At 39.5% G+C, this 20,187-nt stretch overlaps 1 protein-coding gene across 5 annotated transcripts in view; it reads right to left on the bottom strand.

Annotated features, from left to right (window-relative positions):
• LOC131954239 (serine/threonine-protein kinase 33) overlaps positions 1 to 20,187 on the bottom strand; it is a 66,721-nt gene that overhangs the window by 45,057 nt on the left and 1,477 nt on the right. For all 5 annotated transcript variants that reach the window (XM_059317808.1, XM_059317809.1, XM_059317805.1 and 2 more), the window contains 4 exons: positions 16,060 to 16,381; positions 13,389 to 13,493; positions 10,123 to 10,261; positions 4,071 to 4,150 (listed from right to left, as the gene is read on the bottom strand). In XM_059317808.1, coding sequence (XP_059173791.1) covers positions 4,071 to 4,150; positions 10,123 to 10,261; positions 13,389 to 13,493; positions 16,060 to 16,356 — 621 coding nt within the window. In that variant the 5' untranslated portion in view covers positions 16,357 to 16,381. The remainder of the gene's footprint in view (positions 1 to 4,070; positions 4,151 to 10,122; positions 10,262 to 13,388; positions 13,494 to 16,059; positions 16,382 to 20,187) is intronic.

Raw genomic sequence — 20,187 nt, 5'->3', positions numbered from 1 at the left:
GTGGGACATTCAAATCTGTGTGGGACATTCAAATCTGTGTGGGACATTCAAATCTGTGTGGGATGTGGGACATTCAAATCTGTGTAGGACATTCAAATCTGTGTGGGACATTCAAATTTGTGAGGGACATTCAAATCTGTGTGGGACATTCAAATCTGTGTGGAACATTCAAAACTGTGTGGGACGTTCAAATCTGTGTGGGACATTCAAATCTGTGTGGGACATTCAAATCTGTGTGGGATGTGGGACATTCAAATCTGTGTGGGACATTCAAATCTGTGTGGGATGTGGGACATTCAAATCTGTGTGGGACATTCAAATCTTTGTGGGATGTGGGACATTCAAATCTGTGTGGGATGTGGGACATTCAAATCTGTGTGGGACATTCAAATCTTTTTAGGATGTGGGACATTCAAATCTGTGAGGGACATTCAAATCTGTGTGGGATGTGGGACATTCAAATCTGTGTGGGATGTGGGACATTCAAATCTGTGTAGGACATTCAAATCTTTTTAGGATGTGGGACATTCAAATCTGTGTGGGACATTCAAATCTGTGAGGGACATTCAAATCTGTGTAGGATGTGGGACATTCAAATCTTTGTGGGACATTCAAATCTGTGTGGGACATTCAAATCTGTGTGGGACATTCAAATCTTTTTAGGATGTGGGACATTCAAATCTGTGTGGGACATTCAAATCTGTGAGGGACATTCAAATCTGTGTAGGATGTGGGACATTCAAATCTTTGTGGGACATTCAAATCTGTGTGGGACATTCAAATCTGTGTGGGATGTGGGACATTCAAATCTGTGTGGGATGTAGGACATTCAAATCTGTGTAGGACATTCAAATCTGTGTGGGACATTCAAATCTGTGTGGGGCATTCAAATCTGTGTAGGACATTCAAATCTGTGTTGGACATTCAAATCTGTGTGGGACATTCAAATCTGTGTGGGACATTCAAATCTGTGTTGGACATTCAAATCTGTGTGGGACATTCAAATCTGTGAGGGACATTCAAATCTGTGTGGGACATTCAAATCTGTGTGGGACATTCAAATCTGTGTGGGATGTGGGACATTCAAATCTGTGTGGGACATTCAAATCTGTGTGGGACATTCAAATCTGTGTGGGATGTGGGACATTCAAATCTGTGTGGAACATTCAAATCTGTGTGGGATGTGGGACATTCAAATCTGTGTGGGATGTGGGACATTCAAATCTGTGTGGGACATTCAAATCTGTGTGGGACATTCAAATCTGTGTGGGATGTGGGACATTCAAATCTGTGTGGGACATTCAAATCTGTGTGGGATGTGGGACATTCAAATCTGTGTGGGATGTGGGACATTCAAATCTGTGTGGGACATTCAAATCTGTGTGGGACATTCAAATCTGTGTGGGATGTGGGACATTCAAATCTGTGTGGGACATTCAAATCTGTGTGGGATGTGGGACATTCAAATCTGTGTGGGATGTGGGACATTCAAATCTGTGTGGGATGTGGGACATTCAAATCTGTGTGGGACATTCAAATCTGTGTGGGATGTGGGACATTCAAATCTGTGTGGGATGTGGGACATTCAAATCTGTGTGGGACATTCAAATCTGTGTGGGATGTGGGACATTCAAATCTGTGTGGGACATTCAAATCTGTGTGGGACATTCAAATCTGTGTGGGACATTCAAATCTGTGTGGGATCTGGGACATTCAAATCTGTGTGGGATGTGGGACATTCAAATCTGTGTAGGATCTGGGACATTCAAATCTGTGTGGGATGTGGGACATTCAAATCTGTGTAGGATCTGGGACATTCAAATCTGTGTGGGATGTGGGACATTCAAATCTGTGTGGGACGTGGGACATTCAAATCTGTGTGGGACATTCAAATCTGTGTGGGACATTCAAATCTGTGTGGGACATTCAAATCTGTGTGGGACATTCAAATCTGTGTGGGACATTCAAATCTGTGTGGGATGTGGGACATTCAAATCTGTGTGGGACATTCAAATCTGTGTGGGATGTGGGACATTCAAATCTGTGTGGGATGTGGGACATTCAAATCTGTGTGGGACATTCAAATCTGTGTGGGACATTCAAATCTGTGTGGGATGTGGGACATTCAAATCTGTGTGGGACATACAAATCTGTGTGGGACATTCAAATCTGTGTGGGACATTCAAATCTGTGTGGGATGTGGGACATTCAAATCTGTGTGGGACATTCAAATCTGTGTGGGACGTGGGACATTCAAATCTGTGTGGGACATTCAAATCTGTGTGGGACATTCAAATCTGTGTGGGACATTCAAATCTGTGTGGGATGTGGGACATTCAAATCTGTGTGGGACATACAAATCTGTGTGGGACATTCAAATCTGTGTGGGACATTCAAATCTGTGTGGGATGTGGGACATTCCAATCTGTGTGGGACATTCAAATCTGTGTGGGACATTCAAATCTGTGTGGGACATACAAATCTGTGTGGGACATTCAAATCTGTGTGGGACATTCAAATCTGTGTGGGATGTGGGACATTCAAATCTGTGTGGGATGTGGGACATTCAAATGTGTGTGGGACATTCAAATCTGTGTGGGACATTCAAATCTGTGTGGGACATTCAAATCTGTGTGGGACATTCAAATCTGTGTGGGATGTGGGACATTCAAATCTGTGTGGGATGTGGGACATTCAAATCTGTGTGGGACATACAAATCTGTGTGGGACATTCAAATCTGTGTGGGACATTCAAATCTGTGTGGGATGTGGGACATTCAAATCTGTGTGGGACATTCAAATCTGTGTGGGATGTGGGACATTCAAATCTGTGTGGGACATTCAAATCTGTGTGGGACATTCAAATCTGTGTGGGATGTGGGACATTCAAATCTGTGTGGGACATTCAAATCTGTGTGGGACATTCAAATCTGTGTGGGATGTGGGACATTCAAATCTTTGTGGGACATTCAAATCTGTGTGGGACATTCAAATCTGTGTGGGACATTCAAATCTGTGTAGGATGTGGGACATTCAAATCTGTGTGGGATGTGGGACATTCAAATCTGTGAGGGACATTCAAATCTGTGTGGGATGTGGGACATTCAAATCTGTGTGGGACATTCAAATCTGTGTGGGACATTCAAATCTGTGTGGGATGTGGGACATTCAAATCTGTGTGGGACATTCAAATCTGTGTGGGATGTGGGACATTCAAATCTGTGTAGGATGTGGGACATTCAAATTTGTGTGGGACATTCAAATCTGTAAGGGACATTCAAATCTGTGTAGGATGTGGGACATTCAAATCTGTGTAGGATGTGGGACATTCAAATCTGTGTGGGATATGATGTTATGATGTCATCTCTTTCATTCATCATGAGATAATCTTTAGTGTATAAAAAGTGACCTTATTTTAATGTAAATAAACTACCAGTATTTCACTTGAGTTGGATTAAAATTGAAGGATGAATAAAATGAAAAGTCACAAACATTCATCATTGCCTTTTGGCCTTTTTGTGTATTGACAACTGTTATTGTTGCTTCACTTTTGTTTTACATTTTGTGTATGTAGGCATCAATTGTTGTATATTTGTATGTTGGCATCAAATGTTTTATATTTGTATGAAGGCATCAATTGTTATATATTTTGTGAATAGGCATCAATTGTTATATATTTTGTGAATAGGCATCAATTGTTATATATATGTAAAAAAAAATATCTGTGTGAAATTTGGACTAAATTTGCGCTGGATTTAAATAGGAATATGTGAACATGCTGGCTGTTTCCAAAGAGGTTTATTTCCATTTTTCTCCTGTGATTTTAAAACTTTGTAAAAAATCTGCAAAAATTAAAAAATCAGCGGAAAAATTCTGAGAAAGTGAAATTAGCTGAAGAAAATTGCAGCTGAAACGAAAAAATTGGATTTCTGCTAAAAATCTGACAAGTCACATAAGGTGCATCAATGACCTGTCTTAAGTCAATAGCAATGACCTGTCTTAAGTCAATAGCAATATCTGTCTTAAGAACTAGCAATGACCTATTCTAATTAGTATAAGGATCCCTTCACCTTAATATGAATTCTGTTGCTCTCTGATGGGTCATCTGCTAATAAAATGTTTTCTAACTTTAAATCTCTGTGAAGGATTCCTGAAAAGACAAGAAGAAAATACATTCAACTCTTTCCAATATTAAGCTGTAAATATTGACACAAATTAAATAAACCGGGAGTGATCTCCCCTAAACGTTCTTGAATATTCTTATATAACACTATGGGGGATGGCAACTAGGGCAGAGGCGTAGCGACCCTTCCCGGCGCCTGGGGACAAACTTTTCGATTTGCACCCCCCCCCCTCGAGATTTCGATTTGCACACCCCCCCTCAAACTTTCGCTTTTGCACCCCCCCTCAACCTTTCAATTTATTTTTCCAACCCGTTTTGGCGCCCCCTGAGGTCGGTGCCCGGGGACATATGTCGCCCCCGCCCCCCCCCCCCCCCCTCGCTACACTACTGAACTCGGGATATAGACATGATTTTCAATCCATTTTTAATAAATTAAACTTTTAAAAATAGCTCAGAATCTCATAGAAAAAAGACTTGCGCACCAAGTAAACGCCAAACAATATGTGTACAATAGTGCAGAGTATTATTAGTACTTTATAAATTCACATGCGTTTTTTTTGAGAAATCAGAAATTACTTCTTCTGGTCAACGGAAATTACTCAAAATTGAAAGAAGGTAGAGAATTAGATCTTTTACCTACATGTGAAATTTCATTTATCTATCCTAAACAGTACTCAAGTTATAGGCTTTTGAAAAATTGAAAGTAGAAAAAGTTCCACTTCCAGTTATCGGAAATTGCTGAAAAGTTGATACAGATTTACAAATTAGATATAATACTTATTACTTATATATGAAATTTCATCAACTTAGCTGTAACAGTACTCAAGTTATCGTGTTTACAGACACACATACACACACAGACATACGGACAGAATTGCAAAGTCCAGTTTTTCAGACTGGATTACACATAAAATGCCAAAATTTTGATAGATCTGGATTGATAATTTTTGCCCAATTAAAATAAGTTCTCTAAACTCCAGATGTGATGAAGGACTGAGGTGTAAAATGGTGAAAACTGTCAAAATTTCAAGTGATTTTTTTGCTCGATTACAATACTTTCTCTATACTCTGTATACGAGAAAGTAAAACTAAGGAGTGGTATATATTGACACAAATTAAAAAAAGAAGAAAATGAAGTTGATTAAAGAATCGTTATATAATATCTTGTCTGTGGGTTATTGCTGTAATTCCAGACGAATGAAATTGTTCTAACAATTAAGTGAAACGAATGGTCCATTTATAGATTAGTCCCATGCTTCTAATTCTGATGCAACTGTGCATTGCATGAGAAAATAAAAACAGCTTTTGTCCATGTTGATCAACCTCTGCAATGGTGAGGTAGAACACTTCAGGTTGATGTGTCAGTGGCCTCATCCTAACCCTAACCCAGAGGTGTCAGTGGCATCACAGAGAGCTCAAGGGAGTCACCATTTAGGCTTCCTCAGGGGCATCGCTTGCTGCCTTGTTTCCTCAGGGGCATCGCTTGCTGCCTTGTTTCCTCAGGGGCATCACTTGCTGCCTTGTTTCCTCAGGGGCATCGCTTGCTGCCTTGTTTCCTCAGGGGCATCGCTTGCTGCCTTGTTTCCTCAGGGGCATCACTTGCTGCCTTGTTTCCTCAGGGGCATCACTTGCTGCCTTGTTTCCTCAGGGGCATCACTTGCTGCCTTGTTTCCTCAGGGGCATCACTTGCTGCCTTGTTTCCTCAGGGGCATTACTTGCTGCCTTGTTTCCTCAGGGGCATCACTTGCTGCCTTGTTTCCTCAGGGGCATCACTTGCTGCCTTGTTTCCTCAGGGGCATCGCTTGCTGCCTTGTTTCCTCAGGGGCATCACTTGCTGCCTTGTTTCCTCAGGGGCATCACTTGCTGCCTTGTTTCCTCAGGGGCATCACTTGCTGCCTTGTTTCCTCAGGGGCATCACTTGCTGCCTTGTTTCCTCAGGGGCATTACTTGCTGCCTTGTTTCCTCAGGGGCATTACTTGCTGCCTTGTTTCCTCAGGGGCATCACTTGCTGCCTTGTTTCCTCAGGGGCATCGCTTGCTGCCTTGTTTCCTCAGGGGCATCACTTGCTGCCTTGTTTCCTCAGGGGCATCGCTTGCTGCCTTGTTTCCTCAGGGGCATCACTTGCTGCCTTGTTTCCTCAGGGGCATCGCTTGCTGCCTTGTTTCCTCAGGGGCATCGCTTGCTGCCTTGTTTCCTCAGGGGCATCACTTGCTGCCTTGTTTCCTCAGGGGCATCACTTGCTGCCTTGTTTCCTCAGGGGCATCACTTGCTGCCTTGTTTCCTCAGGGGCATCACTTGCTGCCTTGTTTCCTCAGGGGCATTACTTGCTGCCTTGTTTCCTCAGGGGCATCACTTGCTGCCTTGTTTCCTCAGGGGCATCACTTGCTGCCTTGTTTCCTCAGGGGCATCGCTTGCTGCCTTGTTTCCTCAGGGGCATCACTTGCTGCCTTGTTTCCTCAGGGGCATCACTTGCTGCCTTGTTTCCTCAGGGGCATCACTTGCTGCCTTGTTTCCTCAGGGGCATCACTTGCTGCCTTGTTTCCTCAGGGGCATTACTTGCTGCCTTGTTTCCTCAGGGGCATTACTTGCTGCCTTGTTTCCTCAGGGGCATCACTTGCTGCCTTGTTTCCTCAGGGGCATCGCTTGCTGCCTTGTTTCCTCAGGGGCATTACTTGCTGCCTTGTTTCCTCAGGGGCATCGCTTGCTGCCTTGTTTCCTCAGGGGCATTACTTGCTGCCTTGTTTCCTCAGGGGCATCGCTTGCTGCCTTGTTTCCTCAGGGGCATCGCTTGCTGCCTTGTTTCAATGTAGTCACTGGCTATAGTAGCCCTAGTGTAGGAGGGCGCCCTATCAATGTAGGCGCTCAAGGAGAGAACAGGGTGCTCCAGATGACATGACATCCAGATGACATGACATCCAGATGACATGACATCCAGATGACATGACTATATGGGCACCATTGATTCAAACTGTACCACTGACCCCCTGCGCAGGACACCCAATCAGCAGGGGAACTCAGGGTGCCCAACCCCACACTACGGCCCCCAACCCCACACTACGGCCCCCAACCCCACACTACGGCCCCCAACCCCACACTACGGCCCCCAACCCCACACTACGGCCCCCAACCCCACACTACGGCCCCCAACCCCACACTACGGCCCCCAACCCCACACTACGGCCCCCAACCCCACACTACGGCCCCCAACCCCACACTACGGCCCCCAACCCCACACTACGGCCCCCAACCCCACACTACGGCCCCCAACCCCACACTACGGCCCCCAACCCCACACTACGGCCCCCAACCCCACACTACGGCCCCCAACCCCACACTATGGCCCCCAACCCTACACTACGGCCCCCAACCCCACACTACGGCCCCCAACCCCACACTACGGCCCCCAACCCCACACTACGGCCCCCAACCCCACACTACGGCCCCCAACCCCTATATATCTAGCTCCTGGCATTTACAACTGGAAATATCTAGTTCCTGGCATTTACAACTGGAAATATCTAGTTCCTGGCATTTACAACTGGACATATCTAGTTCCTGGCATTTACAACTGGAAATATCTAGTTCCTGGCATTTACAACTGGAAATATCTAGCTCCTGGCATTTAAAACTGGACATATCTAGTTCCTGGCATTTACAACTGGACATATCTAGTTCCTGGCATTTACAACTGGAAATATCTAGCTCCTGGCATTTACAACTGGACATATCTAGTTCCTGGCATTTACAACTGGACATATCTAGTTCCTGGCATTTACAACTGGAAATATCTAGTTCCTGGCATTTACAACTGGAAATATCTAGTTCCTGGAATTTACAACTGGACATATCTAGTTCCTGGCATTTACAACTGGAAATATCTAGCTCCTGGCATTTACAACTGGAAATATCTAGTTCATGGCATTTACAACTGGACATATCTAGTTCCTGGCATTTACAACTGGAAATATCTAGCTCCTGGCATTTACAACTGGACATATCTAGTTCCTGGCATTTACAACTGGACATATCTAGTTCCTGGCATTTACAACTGGAAATATCTAGTTCCTGGCATTTACAACTGGAAATATCTAGTTCCTGGAATTTACAACTGGACATATCTAGTTCCTGGCATTTACAACTGGAAATATCTAGCTCCTGGCATTTACAACTGGAAATATCTAGTTCCTGGCATTTACAACTGGAAATATCTAGCTCCTGGCATTTACAACTGGAAATATCTAGTTCCTGGCATTTACAACTGGAAATATCTAGTTCCTGGCATTTACAACTGGAAATATCTAGCTCCTGGCATTTACAACTGGACATATCTAGTTCCTGGCATTTACAACTGGACATATCTAGTTCCTGGCATTTACAACTGGAAATATCTAGTTCCTGGCATTTACAACTGGACATATCTAGCTCCTGTCATTTACAACTGGAAATATCTAGTTCCTGGCATTTACAACTGGAAATATCTAGTTCCTGGAATTTACAACTGGACATATCTAGTTCCTGGCATTTACAACTGGAAATATCTAGCTCCTGGCATTTACAACTGGAAATATCTAGTTCCTGGCATTTACAACTGGAAATATCTAGCTCCTGGCATTTACAACTGGAAATATCTAGTTCCTGGCATTTACAACTGGAAATATCTAGTTCCTGGCATTTACAACTGGACATATCTAGTTCCTGGCATTTACAACTGGAAATATCTAGCTCCTGGCATTTACAACTGGACATATCTAGTTCCTGGCATTTACAACTGGAAATATCTAGTTCCTGGCATTTACAACTGGAAATATCTAGCTCCTGGCATTTACAACTGGAAATATCTAGTTCCTGGCATTTACAACTGGAAATATCTAGTTCCTGGCATTTACAACTGGAAATATCTAGCTCCTGGCATTTACAACTGGACATATCTAGTTCCTGGCATTTACAACTGGAAATATCTAGCTCCTGGCATTTACAACTGGAAATATCTAGCTCCTGGCATTTACAACTGGAAATATCTAGCTCCTGGCATTTACAACTGGACATATCTAGTTCCTGGCATTTACAACTGGACATATCTAGTTCCTGGCATTTACAACTGGAAATATCTAGTTCCTGGCATTTACAACTGGAAATATCTAGTTCCTGGCATTTACAACTGGAAATATCTAGCTCCTGGCATTTACAACTGGAAATATCTAGTTCCTGGCATTTACAACTGGAAATATCTAGCTCCTGGCATTTACAACTGGAAATATCTAGCTCCTGGCATTTACAACTGGACATATCTAGTTCCTGGCATTTACAACTGGAAATATCTAGTTCCTGGCATTTACAACTGGAAATATCTAGTTCCTGGCATTTACAACTGGAAATATCTAGTTCCTGGCATTTACAACTGGACATATCTAGTTCCTGGCATTTACAACTGGAAATATCTAGTTCCTGGCATTTACAACTGGAAATATCTAGTTCCTGGCATTTACAACTGGAAATATCTAGCTCCTGGCATTTACAACTGGAAATATCTGCCCATTTAGCAGTTTTTAATATAATAACCTACAAGGGACTAAGGGAGTCAACCAAGTGAATGTTTTTAATTAAATCATCACAGCTTGGTAAATTTGAAAACTTTTTTGTGGAATGTCAGGCTAAGCAGGTTAATGTCAGGCTAACTAGGTTAAGTTCAGGCTAACTAGGTTAATTTCAGGCTAACTAGGTTAAGTTCAGGCTAACTAGGTTAATTTCAGGCTAACTAGGTTAAGTTCAGGCTAACTAGGTTAAGTTCAGGCTAACTAGGGTAAGTTCAGGCTAACTAGGTTAAGTTCAGGCTAACTAGGTTAAGTTCAGGCTAACTAGGTTAAGTTCAGGCTAACTAGGTTAAGTTCAGGCTAACTAGGTTAAGTTCAGGCTAACTAGGTTAAGTTCAGGCTAACTAGGTTAAGTTCAGGCTAACTAGGTTAAGCAGATGAATGCTACTAAGTAGATGTGTCCATTACCTTGTTGATGTAAGTACTTGATTGCTTCAGCAAGACTTGACATCACAACTTTGGTGTCAGATTCTGTCAAATGACCTCGACCTTTTAAGAGTTTGGCCAGATCCCCCCCTTCACACAACTCCATCATTAGGTACATTTTCTGCAGAGGTCAAATAGGTACATTTTCTGCAGAGGTCAAATAGGTACATTTTCTGCAGAGGTCAAATATGTACATTTTCTGCAGAGGTCAAATAGGTACATTTTCTGCAGAGGTCAAATAGGTACATTTTCTGCAGAGGTCAAATAGGTACATTTTCTGCAGAGGTCAAAACTTTATGGAGACCAGAAATAGGGAATTCAATTCAACAACTGACCTTTCTTAGATAGAATGGTTGAACTGTGGACCTTTCTTAGATAGAATGGTTGAACTGTGGACCTTTCTTAGATAGAATGATTGAACTATGGACCTTTCTTAGATAGAATGATTGAACTATGGACCTTACTGAGATTGAATGATTGAACTATGGACCTTTCTTAGATAGAATGGTTGAACTATGGACCTTTCTTAGATAGAATGGTTGAACTGTGGACCTTTCTTAGATAGAATGGTTGAACTATGGACCTTTCTTAGATAGAATGGTTGAACTGTGGACCTTTCTTAGATAGAATGGTTGAACTGTGGACCTTTCTTAGATAGAATGGTTGAACTATGGACCTTTCTTAGATAGAATGGTTGAACTATGGACCTTTCTTAGATAGAATGGTTGAACTATGGACCTTTCTTAGATAGAATGGTTGAACTATGGACCTTTCTTAGATAGAATGGTTGAACTGTGGACCTTTCTTAGATAGAATGGTTGAACTGTGGACCTTTCTTAGATAGAATGATTGAACTATGGACCTTACTGAGATTGAATGATTGAACTATGGACCTTTCTTAGATAGAATGATTGAACTATGGACCTTTCTTAGAATGATTGAACTATGGAGCTTTCTTAGATAGAATGATTGAACTATGGACCTTTCTTAGATAGAATGATTGAACTATGGACCTTACTGAGATTGAATGATTGAACTATGGACCTTTCTTAGATAGAATGATTGAACTATGGACCTTTCTTAGATAGAATGATTGAACTATGGACCTTTCTTAGATAGAATGATTGAACTATGGACCTTACTGAGATTGAATGATTGAACTATGGACCTTTCTTAGATAGAATGATTGAACTATGGACCTTTCTAGATTGAATGATTGAACTATGGACCTTTCTTAGATAGAATGATTGAACTATGGACCTTTCTTAGATAGAATGATTGAACTATGGACCTTTCTAAGATTGAATGATTGAACTATGGACCTTTCTAGATTGAATGATTGAACTATGGACCTTTCTTAGATAGAATGATTGAACTGTGGACCTTTCTTAGATAGAATGGTTGAACTATGGACATTTCTTAGATAGAATGGTTGAACTATGGACCTTTCTTAGATAGAATGGTTGAACTATGGACCTTTCTTAGATAGAATGATTGAACTATGGACCTTTCTTAGATAGAATGATTGAACTATGGACCTTTCTAAGATTGAATGATTGAACTATGGACCTTTCTAGATTGAATGATTGAACTATGGACCTTTCTTAGATAGAATGATTGAACTGTGGACCTTTCTTAGATAGAATGGTTGAACTATGGACATTTCTTAGATAGAATGGTTGAACTATGGACCTTTCTTAGATAGAATGGTTGAACTATGGACCTTTCTTAGATAGAATGATTGAACTATGGACCTTTCTTAGATAGAATGATTGAACTATGGACCTTTCTTAGATAGAATGGTTGAACTATGGACCTTTCTTAGATAGAATGGTTGAACTGTGGACCTTTCTTAGATAGAATGGTTGAACTGTGGACCTTTCTTAGATAGAATGGTTGAACTATGGACCTTTCTTAGATAGAATGGTTGAACTATGGACCTTTCTTAGATAGAATGGTTGAACTGTGGACCTTTCTTAGATAGAATGGTTGAACTATGGACCTTTCTTAGATAGAATGGTTGAACTGTGGACCTTTCTTAGATAGAATGGTTGAACTGTGGACCTTTCTTAGATAGAATGGTTGAACTATGGACCTTTCTTAGATAGAATGATTGAACTATGGACCTTACTGAGATTGAATGATTGAACTATGGACCTTTCTTAGATAGAATGATTGAACTATGGACCTTTCTTAGATAGAATGATTGAACTATGGACCTTTCTTAGATAGAATGATTGAACTATGGACCTTACTGAGATTGAATGATTGAACTATGGACCTTTCTTAGATAGAATGATTGAACTATGGACCTTTCTAGATTGAATGATTGAACTATGGACCTTTCTTAGATAGAATGATTGAACTATGGACCTTTCTAGATTGAATGATTGAACTATGGACCTTTCTTAGATAGAATGATTGAACTGTGGACCTTTCTTAGATAGAATGGTTGAACTATGGACATTTCTTAGATAGAATGGTTGAACTATGGACCTTTCTTAGATAGAATGGTTGAACTATGGACCTTTCTTAGATAGAATGGTTGAACTATGGACCTTTCTTAGATAGAATGGTTGAACTATGGACCTTTCTTAGATAGAATGGTTGAACTATGGACCTTTCTTAGATAGAATGGTTGAACTGTGGACCTTTCTTAGATAGAATGGTTGAACTGTGGACCTTTCTTAGATAGAATGGTTGAACTGTGGACCTTTCTTAGATAGAATGATTGAACTATGGACCTTTCTTAGATAGAATGATTGAACTATGGACCTTTCTTAGATAGAATGATTGAACTATGGACCTTACTGAGATTGAATGATTGAACTATGGACCTTTCTTAGATAGAATGATTGAACTATGGACCTTTCTAGATTGAATGATTGAACTATGGACCTTTCTTAGATAGAATGATTGAACTATGGACCTTTCTTAGATAGAATGGTTGAACTGTGGACCTTTCTTAGATAGAATGGTTGAACTATGGACCTTTCTTAGATAGAATGATTGAACTGTGGACCTTTCTAAGATTGAATGATTGAACTATGGACCTTTCTAAGATTGAATGATTGAACTATGGACCTTTCTAAGATTGAATGATTGAACTATGGACCTTTCTTAGATAGAATGATTGAACTATGGACCTTTCTAATATTGAATGATTGAACTATGGACCTTTCTAAGATCGGATGATTGAGCTATGGACCTTTCTACTATGGAATGATTGAACTATGGACCTTTCTTACCTTAGGAGACTCAACAACCTCCTTAAGATGAATAATGTTTCTATGATCAACTTTTTTAAAAATTGAAACTTCCTTTTCAAGTTGTCGAATTCCAGAGCTCCCTGCCTGTAATCAAATAGAATTGTTGAATCACAATTAAACTAATAGTATATATCGAGGTCTCGGTCGCAAACCATCTATATAAAAAAATTCAACTTTCTTTTTTTTTTACATAAATCAAAAGCCAGTATCATTCCCCATAACGCCTGAAAATATTATAGAAATCTGTAGAATGATTATCAAGATATAAATGTTTAAACAAACCGTCTATTATTTCAAAGCGCTAAAAATCTCGGCGCAAAACGAATATAGCTATATTTGTAAGTACACTTTTGATCAGAAACGCAGTCGCACGCTGCAAGCACACAGTTTTACACCACAGCAGTTACAGTACTTATAGGAAAGGATGTTTGATTAATTATGTTCAGCCATTCTATAACATTTTATCATTTTAAAGAATAATAAACAAATAAAATTTGTTTAATATAGATCTAGCCTATTTTCAGATTTTCAATGACCAAACTGATTTGTTTACAATTTTTTAGGGTAACACAATGCTTTGAAACTAAATCTTTATTCTAGAATCTAAATATTAATCAAAACAATATTATTCTAATTATATTTCCACAAGATTGTGCAATAAATTTAATTATTTTTTATTCACTACTAGCTTTAGATTGAGGTTTTATCTACGTGTTAAGAAATGTTTTTTATGTTTTTACAAAATGTTTGGCGTAAATTAAATGTTTAACGACATGGTTAGTTGTCTTTAGTAAATGCTTTTATGATTAATTTTTCAACAGACAAGCCTCACTCAACACACCAGCCTCTCACAACAAACCAGCCTCTCTCAACAGACCAGTCTTACCATACAAGACACCTGCTTCTCTCAACAGACCAGCCTTTCACAACAGACCAGTCATAACATACAAAAGACCAAACTGTCTAAAATGACCAATCTTACCATACAGGACACCAGAATATCTCAACAAACTAGTCTAACCCTCTAAGACACCAGCAATTCTCAACAGACCAATCTTACCCTCCAAGACACCAGCCTCTCTCAACAGACCAGCCTCTCTCAACAGACCAGCCTCTCTCAACAGACCAGCCTCTCTCCAGCCTCTCTCAACAGACCAGCCTCTCTCCAGCCTCTCTCAACAGACCAGCCTCTCTCAACAGACCAGTCTTACCATACAAGAAACCAGGCTCTTTCAAAAGATTAGTCTGATCATACAATAGAGAAGCCTCTCTCAACACACCAGTCTCACCATACAATAGACCAGCCTCACATAACAGACAATAGACACCAACCTCTCTCAAAAAGACCAGCCTTACCATACAAGAGACCAGCCACTCTCAAAAGACCAGTCAGACCTATCAAGAATTCAATGTGACAAATATTCATGCACTACAGTACAACCATGATGCTTCTATCTACTTCAAAGTGAATTAGCAGATAGCTGGCAATTGCTAAACTAGGCTCGTAGGATTATGATCTCATCTGTAGCCCCTGACAAGTAGTACAAGAGCAGAAAAAGATAAAAGCCTAAAAGCAAGTCATAAATACACATTTTTATGATGATTTGCCTGATTTTAAAAATATGTTGCCATTTTAATGTTTCTTCATGTGACGTTTATTTAAAGAATAAATTTTAAAAATAAACACATTTTTTGTTACATTTTGTAAAATAAGTAAACATTAAGTCATTATTAATGTGATTAATGTGTGATGTCTCATTCATAATATATCTGACAATAAAGTTTATATTTTTACTATTATCATTCTACAAACCCAGCACCCACCAGACTTAGTAAAATAAATGGTGTGAATAGAAAGATGTAATAAATAAAGCATAACCTTCAACAGTTAACATGTCTAGTGCTAAATACAGACATAATGAATAAACAGTCGAAAGCCATAAAGCCGTACTAAAACATCTCTACTAAAAATTAAACTGACCCCATAATGTAGAATAAACTCAAATAATTTAAATATGAGCCCAAAACTAATCTAAATATTATGAAGTGTTAATTATAACTTAAAAACATAAACATAACTAAATCACGTTCATTGGACAAAACGAACGAACGCGGCTGAGACCGAAATTCTCGGTTCAAAACAGCTAAGTCTGCGCGCACAGAGATAGACGGTTTGGCAGCGAGAGTTTTAGACCAAACAAAACCGACTATCTTTTAAACCTGCTAAAATTTTGTAAATATTAACAAAACTCATTTTAAAATGCTACAGTATAGTCGGTAGAGAGTTTCTTCGCACTTATCATTAAAAAAAAAAATTGTATTAGAGCGATCAACAAAGAAATAATCAGTTGTTTGTCTCTCCTGTAAAATTTACATTTTTGGATTTATACGGTTTGCAACCGAGAACCATCTATATGCTTATATGATTAGAGATCATAGAGACCATATATATATATATATATATATATATATATATATATATATATATATATATATATATATATATATATATATATATATATATATATATATATATATATATATATATATATAAAGAGAGAAAGAGAAAGAGAGAGAGAGAGTCAGAGATAAATAGGCAATTGTATATAGTTCTGATGTATTTCCATTCGCTGCTAACCCTACAACTTACTTTTTCTTTGACAATCTCCTTAATGGCCACAGTTTCTCCTGTCTTGATGTGATGAGCTCTATACACTTTACCAAAGGAGCCTTCTCCCAAGATCTCTCCAAACACGTACTCTTTGTGCACATCTTCGTCTTCCATGCGGGTATGGAGTATGGTGCGCTCTGCACTGTTCTTGCGAGAGTTTCGCTGGGCAGTGGCAAGTGTCAAACTCTTGTTGCTAGTACTGCTACTGCTGTTCATCATAGGGCTTGTAGCCAACAGTCGAGAGGCATCAAGAGATTTGTCTTCCTTATCTGACATGGCCACACAAGCTGTCACATTGTTTCTGGTAAATAGACAAGTCTTCGTGTTACATTTGGCACCAAGTGACCTACTGTATGACAGCCAATCTTTAAACTTTGGCACCAAGTGACCTACTGTATGGCAGCCAATCTTTAAACTTTGGCACCAAGTGACCTACTGTATGGCAGCCAATCTTTAAACTTTGGCACCAAGTGACCTACTGTATGACAGCCAATCTTTAAACTTTGGCACCAAGTGACCTACTGTATGGCAGCCAATCTTTTAACTTTGGCACCAAGTGACCTACTGTATGGTAGCCAATCTTTAAACTTTGGCACCAAGTGACCTACTGTATGACAGCCAATCTTTAAACTTTGGCACCAAGTGACCTACTGTATGACAGCCAATCTTTAAACTTTGGCACCAAGTGACCTACTGTATGACAGCCAATCTTTAAACTTTGGCACCAAGTGACCTACTGACACAGAGGCAGGACTGTCATGGGGGACTGCCAGGAAAATTGCCGGTGACCGACAAAAGTGGAGGGAGTGCGTCTCAGGCACAAAAAGGAAAAGTTGAAGATGACATGGAGACAAGCATGGCTAAAAGTGTCCATAGAATTGAGTACAAGTAATTGTGGAAAGCAGCACGTTTTTTCATACATAAAATAGTCCTTCAAAATTTTATCTGTGTGATCACGCTTTCAATAAATAACAGTTTTAAATAGTAGCACATATCACAGTCACAAACTTTGTGAAGGACATTTCAGATTGCCAACAAACATCATCCAAATGTGTCAAACCACCACATTTCAGATTGCCAACAAACATCATCCAAATGTGTCAAACCACCACATTTCAGATTGCCAACAAACATCATCCAAATGTATCAAACCACCACATTTCAGATTGCCAACAAACATCATCCAAATGTGTCAAACCACCACATTTCAGATTGCCAACAAACATCATCCAAATATGTCAAACCACCACATGTCAGATTGCCAACAAACATCATCCAAATATGTCAAACCACCACATTTCAGATTGCCAACAAACATCATCCAAATGTATCAAACCACCACATTTCAGATTGCCAACAAACATCATCCAAATGTATCAAACCACCACATTTCAGATTGCCAACAAACATCATCCAAATGTATCAAACCACCACATTTCAGATTGCCAACAAACATCATCCAAATATGTCAAACCGGATACATATTTTTCAAGCTGCACGCCTTTAACGTCGACAACAATACAACCAGAGGTTGATGTGTCTGAAGATACCCAAGTACAAAATATGCAAGCAACCACATCATCTCATAAGCAGAATCAGGGCGTTGAGACTCAAGACAAAAAGTTATTGTCCTAAGATATTTTAGCTGACATCCGATTTAGAAGACGATATTGACAGAACAATGTAAGTCAAACTTAATGCTATAATTGATACAAATCCGGAATATCCTACAGATCCTTATTTGTTTAGTGATGAACCTCTGATACCGGATCTAGTGCATGAATTACTTGAATTTGGTCAACCAGGCCTCAAAGATATCTATCAAGATGTTTCCAAAAATGTAACTTGTTGGCACTTTAAGTGCCAGTTGGTACAAGGAAAAAACCAATATGATATGTGGGCGGGAAAAAATACGACACTCGCAGGTATATTCGCCCAAGGCAAATAATATGATTTGTTTTGCTAGTTGTCTTTTAAACACAAGTCATACACCTGGGGTGATCCAAAACTGGGTTGTGGAAACTTTGCAAAAGGTCCAGGCAAAATTGAGAAACACGGAAACTAAAAAAAAAACAAGATTGCAGAGAAAGAACTTTTTCTTAAGAAATTTCGATTTTTTCAAGACAGAAACGTAGTATGTGGCATTTTAACAGCAGAAAAGAAGGAAATAGAAAAAAACAGGATAATACTTGAAAGTATTATCGATGCAGTTCTCTATTTAGGGGCCCTTGTGAATCGCAAGGTTTAGGAGGAGCTACATTAAATGAAGGCGACTTTTTGGAACTTATTAAGCTCCTAACTAAGAAGGATGATTTGCTAAAACAACATATAATTTTTGGAGACAGAAATGCAGCATAGGTGAAATTAAAATAGTTAGGTATTTCGCTGTGATTGTAGATTCAACTATCAACATTAGCAGAAAAGATCAATTTTCTTTCACTGTCACATATGTTACAGAACACGGAGACACCATCGAAAAATGTATTCAATTTTGTGAGCCTTCTGAAGCTAGCGCAGAGTTTTTTTTTTTTTTCAAACAGCTTTTAGAGCATTAACAGATTTAGGGCTGTCAATGACCATGTGCTGTGGTCAGTCCTACGATGGAGCAAACACCATGTCTGGTGAATCATCAGGCCTACAAAAACAACTTAGGGAAATAGCTCAACATACACTCTTTACACACTACAGTGCTAATAATGTAGAACAAAATTGTTATCAAATGTGTTTAAATAGGACATAGTAATTAATGGATTTTTTTCAATTTAATTTAAAATTAAGATCATTTGGAAAACTGAGTAAGCAAAAACAATATCGGTCAAAGCCCGGAGTGCGGCAAAAGTGCGCATTGGCCAGGACGTACTGGCCGAAGTCTGAAGCGCTTAAACTTGAAAACGTATTTTGTACATTGGCCGGCCAATACGTGCACTGGCTGGGATGTCCTGGCCAATGTCCTATCTAGACTAAGTTGTGATCGCATTTTCATTATTCTGGGTGCGGTTTCATTGTGAGTAACGTATTGTTTGGCTCTTGTTTGTATAGCGTTCTATATGATATATGCAATGCGACATGGACCAAAAGAGCCGTAAGACCAAGAGACAGACATACCAGATGGCTGCCAAAATATTTCTGAATTAAAGGAAATGTGGCCTGAAATTTAACTAGTTCACTGAAAAAACCAAAGTCTGCTCATAATCTCCTAATTTACACTTTGGCTGGTCGTCCCTAGCCAGATGATCTTCTAATTTACACTTTGGCTGGTCGTCCCTAGCCAGATAATCTTCTAATTTACACTTTGGCTGGTCGTCCCTAGCCAGATAATCTTCTAATTTACACTTTGGCTGGTCGTCCCTAGCCAGATGATCTTCTAATTTACACTTTGGCTGGTCGTCCCTAGCCAGATGATCTTCTAATTTACACTTTGGCTGGTCGTCCCTAGCCAGATGATCTTCTAATTTACACTTTGGCTGGTCGTCCCTAGCCAGATGATCTTCTAATTTACACTTTGGCTGGTCGTCCCTAGCCAGATGATCTTCTAATTTGGACTTGGCTGGCCCACATGGCCAGTCTGTGGATTGGCCGGCCAAAGGCCAAAATCAAGAGCCATTTCAGACTTTGGCCGGTCCACCGTGGTCAGTAGGTGGATTGGCCTGCCAAAGGGCCAAATTCAAGTAAACTTTTGGACTTTGACCAGTCAATGGGAGGCGATATCGGCCAATAAGCTCTTTGGCCGACTTCAGGCTTTGATCGTAACATATATATATATATATATATATATATATATATATATATATATATATATATATATATATATATATATATATATATAAATACTTATATAGATCATGTGTTAAAATTTGTGTGCCTTTTTCTCTCTTTTGCACTCGCCCTACACTGAAAACCTAGATATGCCTCTGATTATAGGCTTATTTAAGCCCTAATTATTTATTATATAATTATTTATATGTTACATTGTTTACTGATTAATTACTCAATTACTGTAGTAGTAAGTGGGTTAATGGACCTTACAGAGGATAGCCTCGAAGTTACTTGAGGGGCCTATTAAATATTTTGAAAATAAGTAAAATTTTAAAAAGTTTATTAAAAGTT

Source organism: Physella acuta, unplaced genomic scaffold, assembly GCF_028476545.2.
Source record: "Physella acuta isolate Inbredline_101_S28 unplaced genomic scaffold, ASM2847654v3 ptg000982l, whole genome shotgun sequence".
Lineage (NCBI taxonomy): Eukaryota > Metazoa > Mollusca > Gastropoda > Physidae > Physella > Physella acuta.
This window is presented reverse-complemented; position numbering and strand designations above follow the sequence as displayed.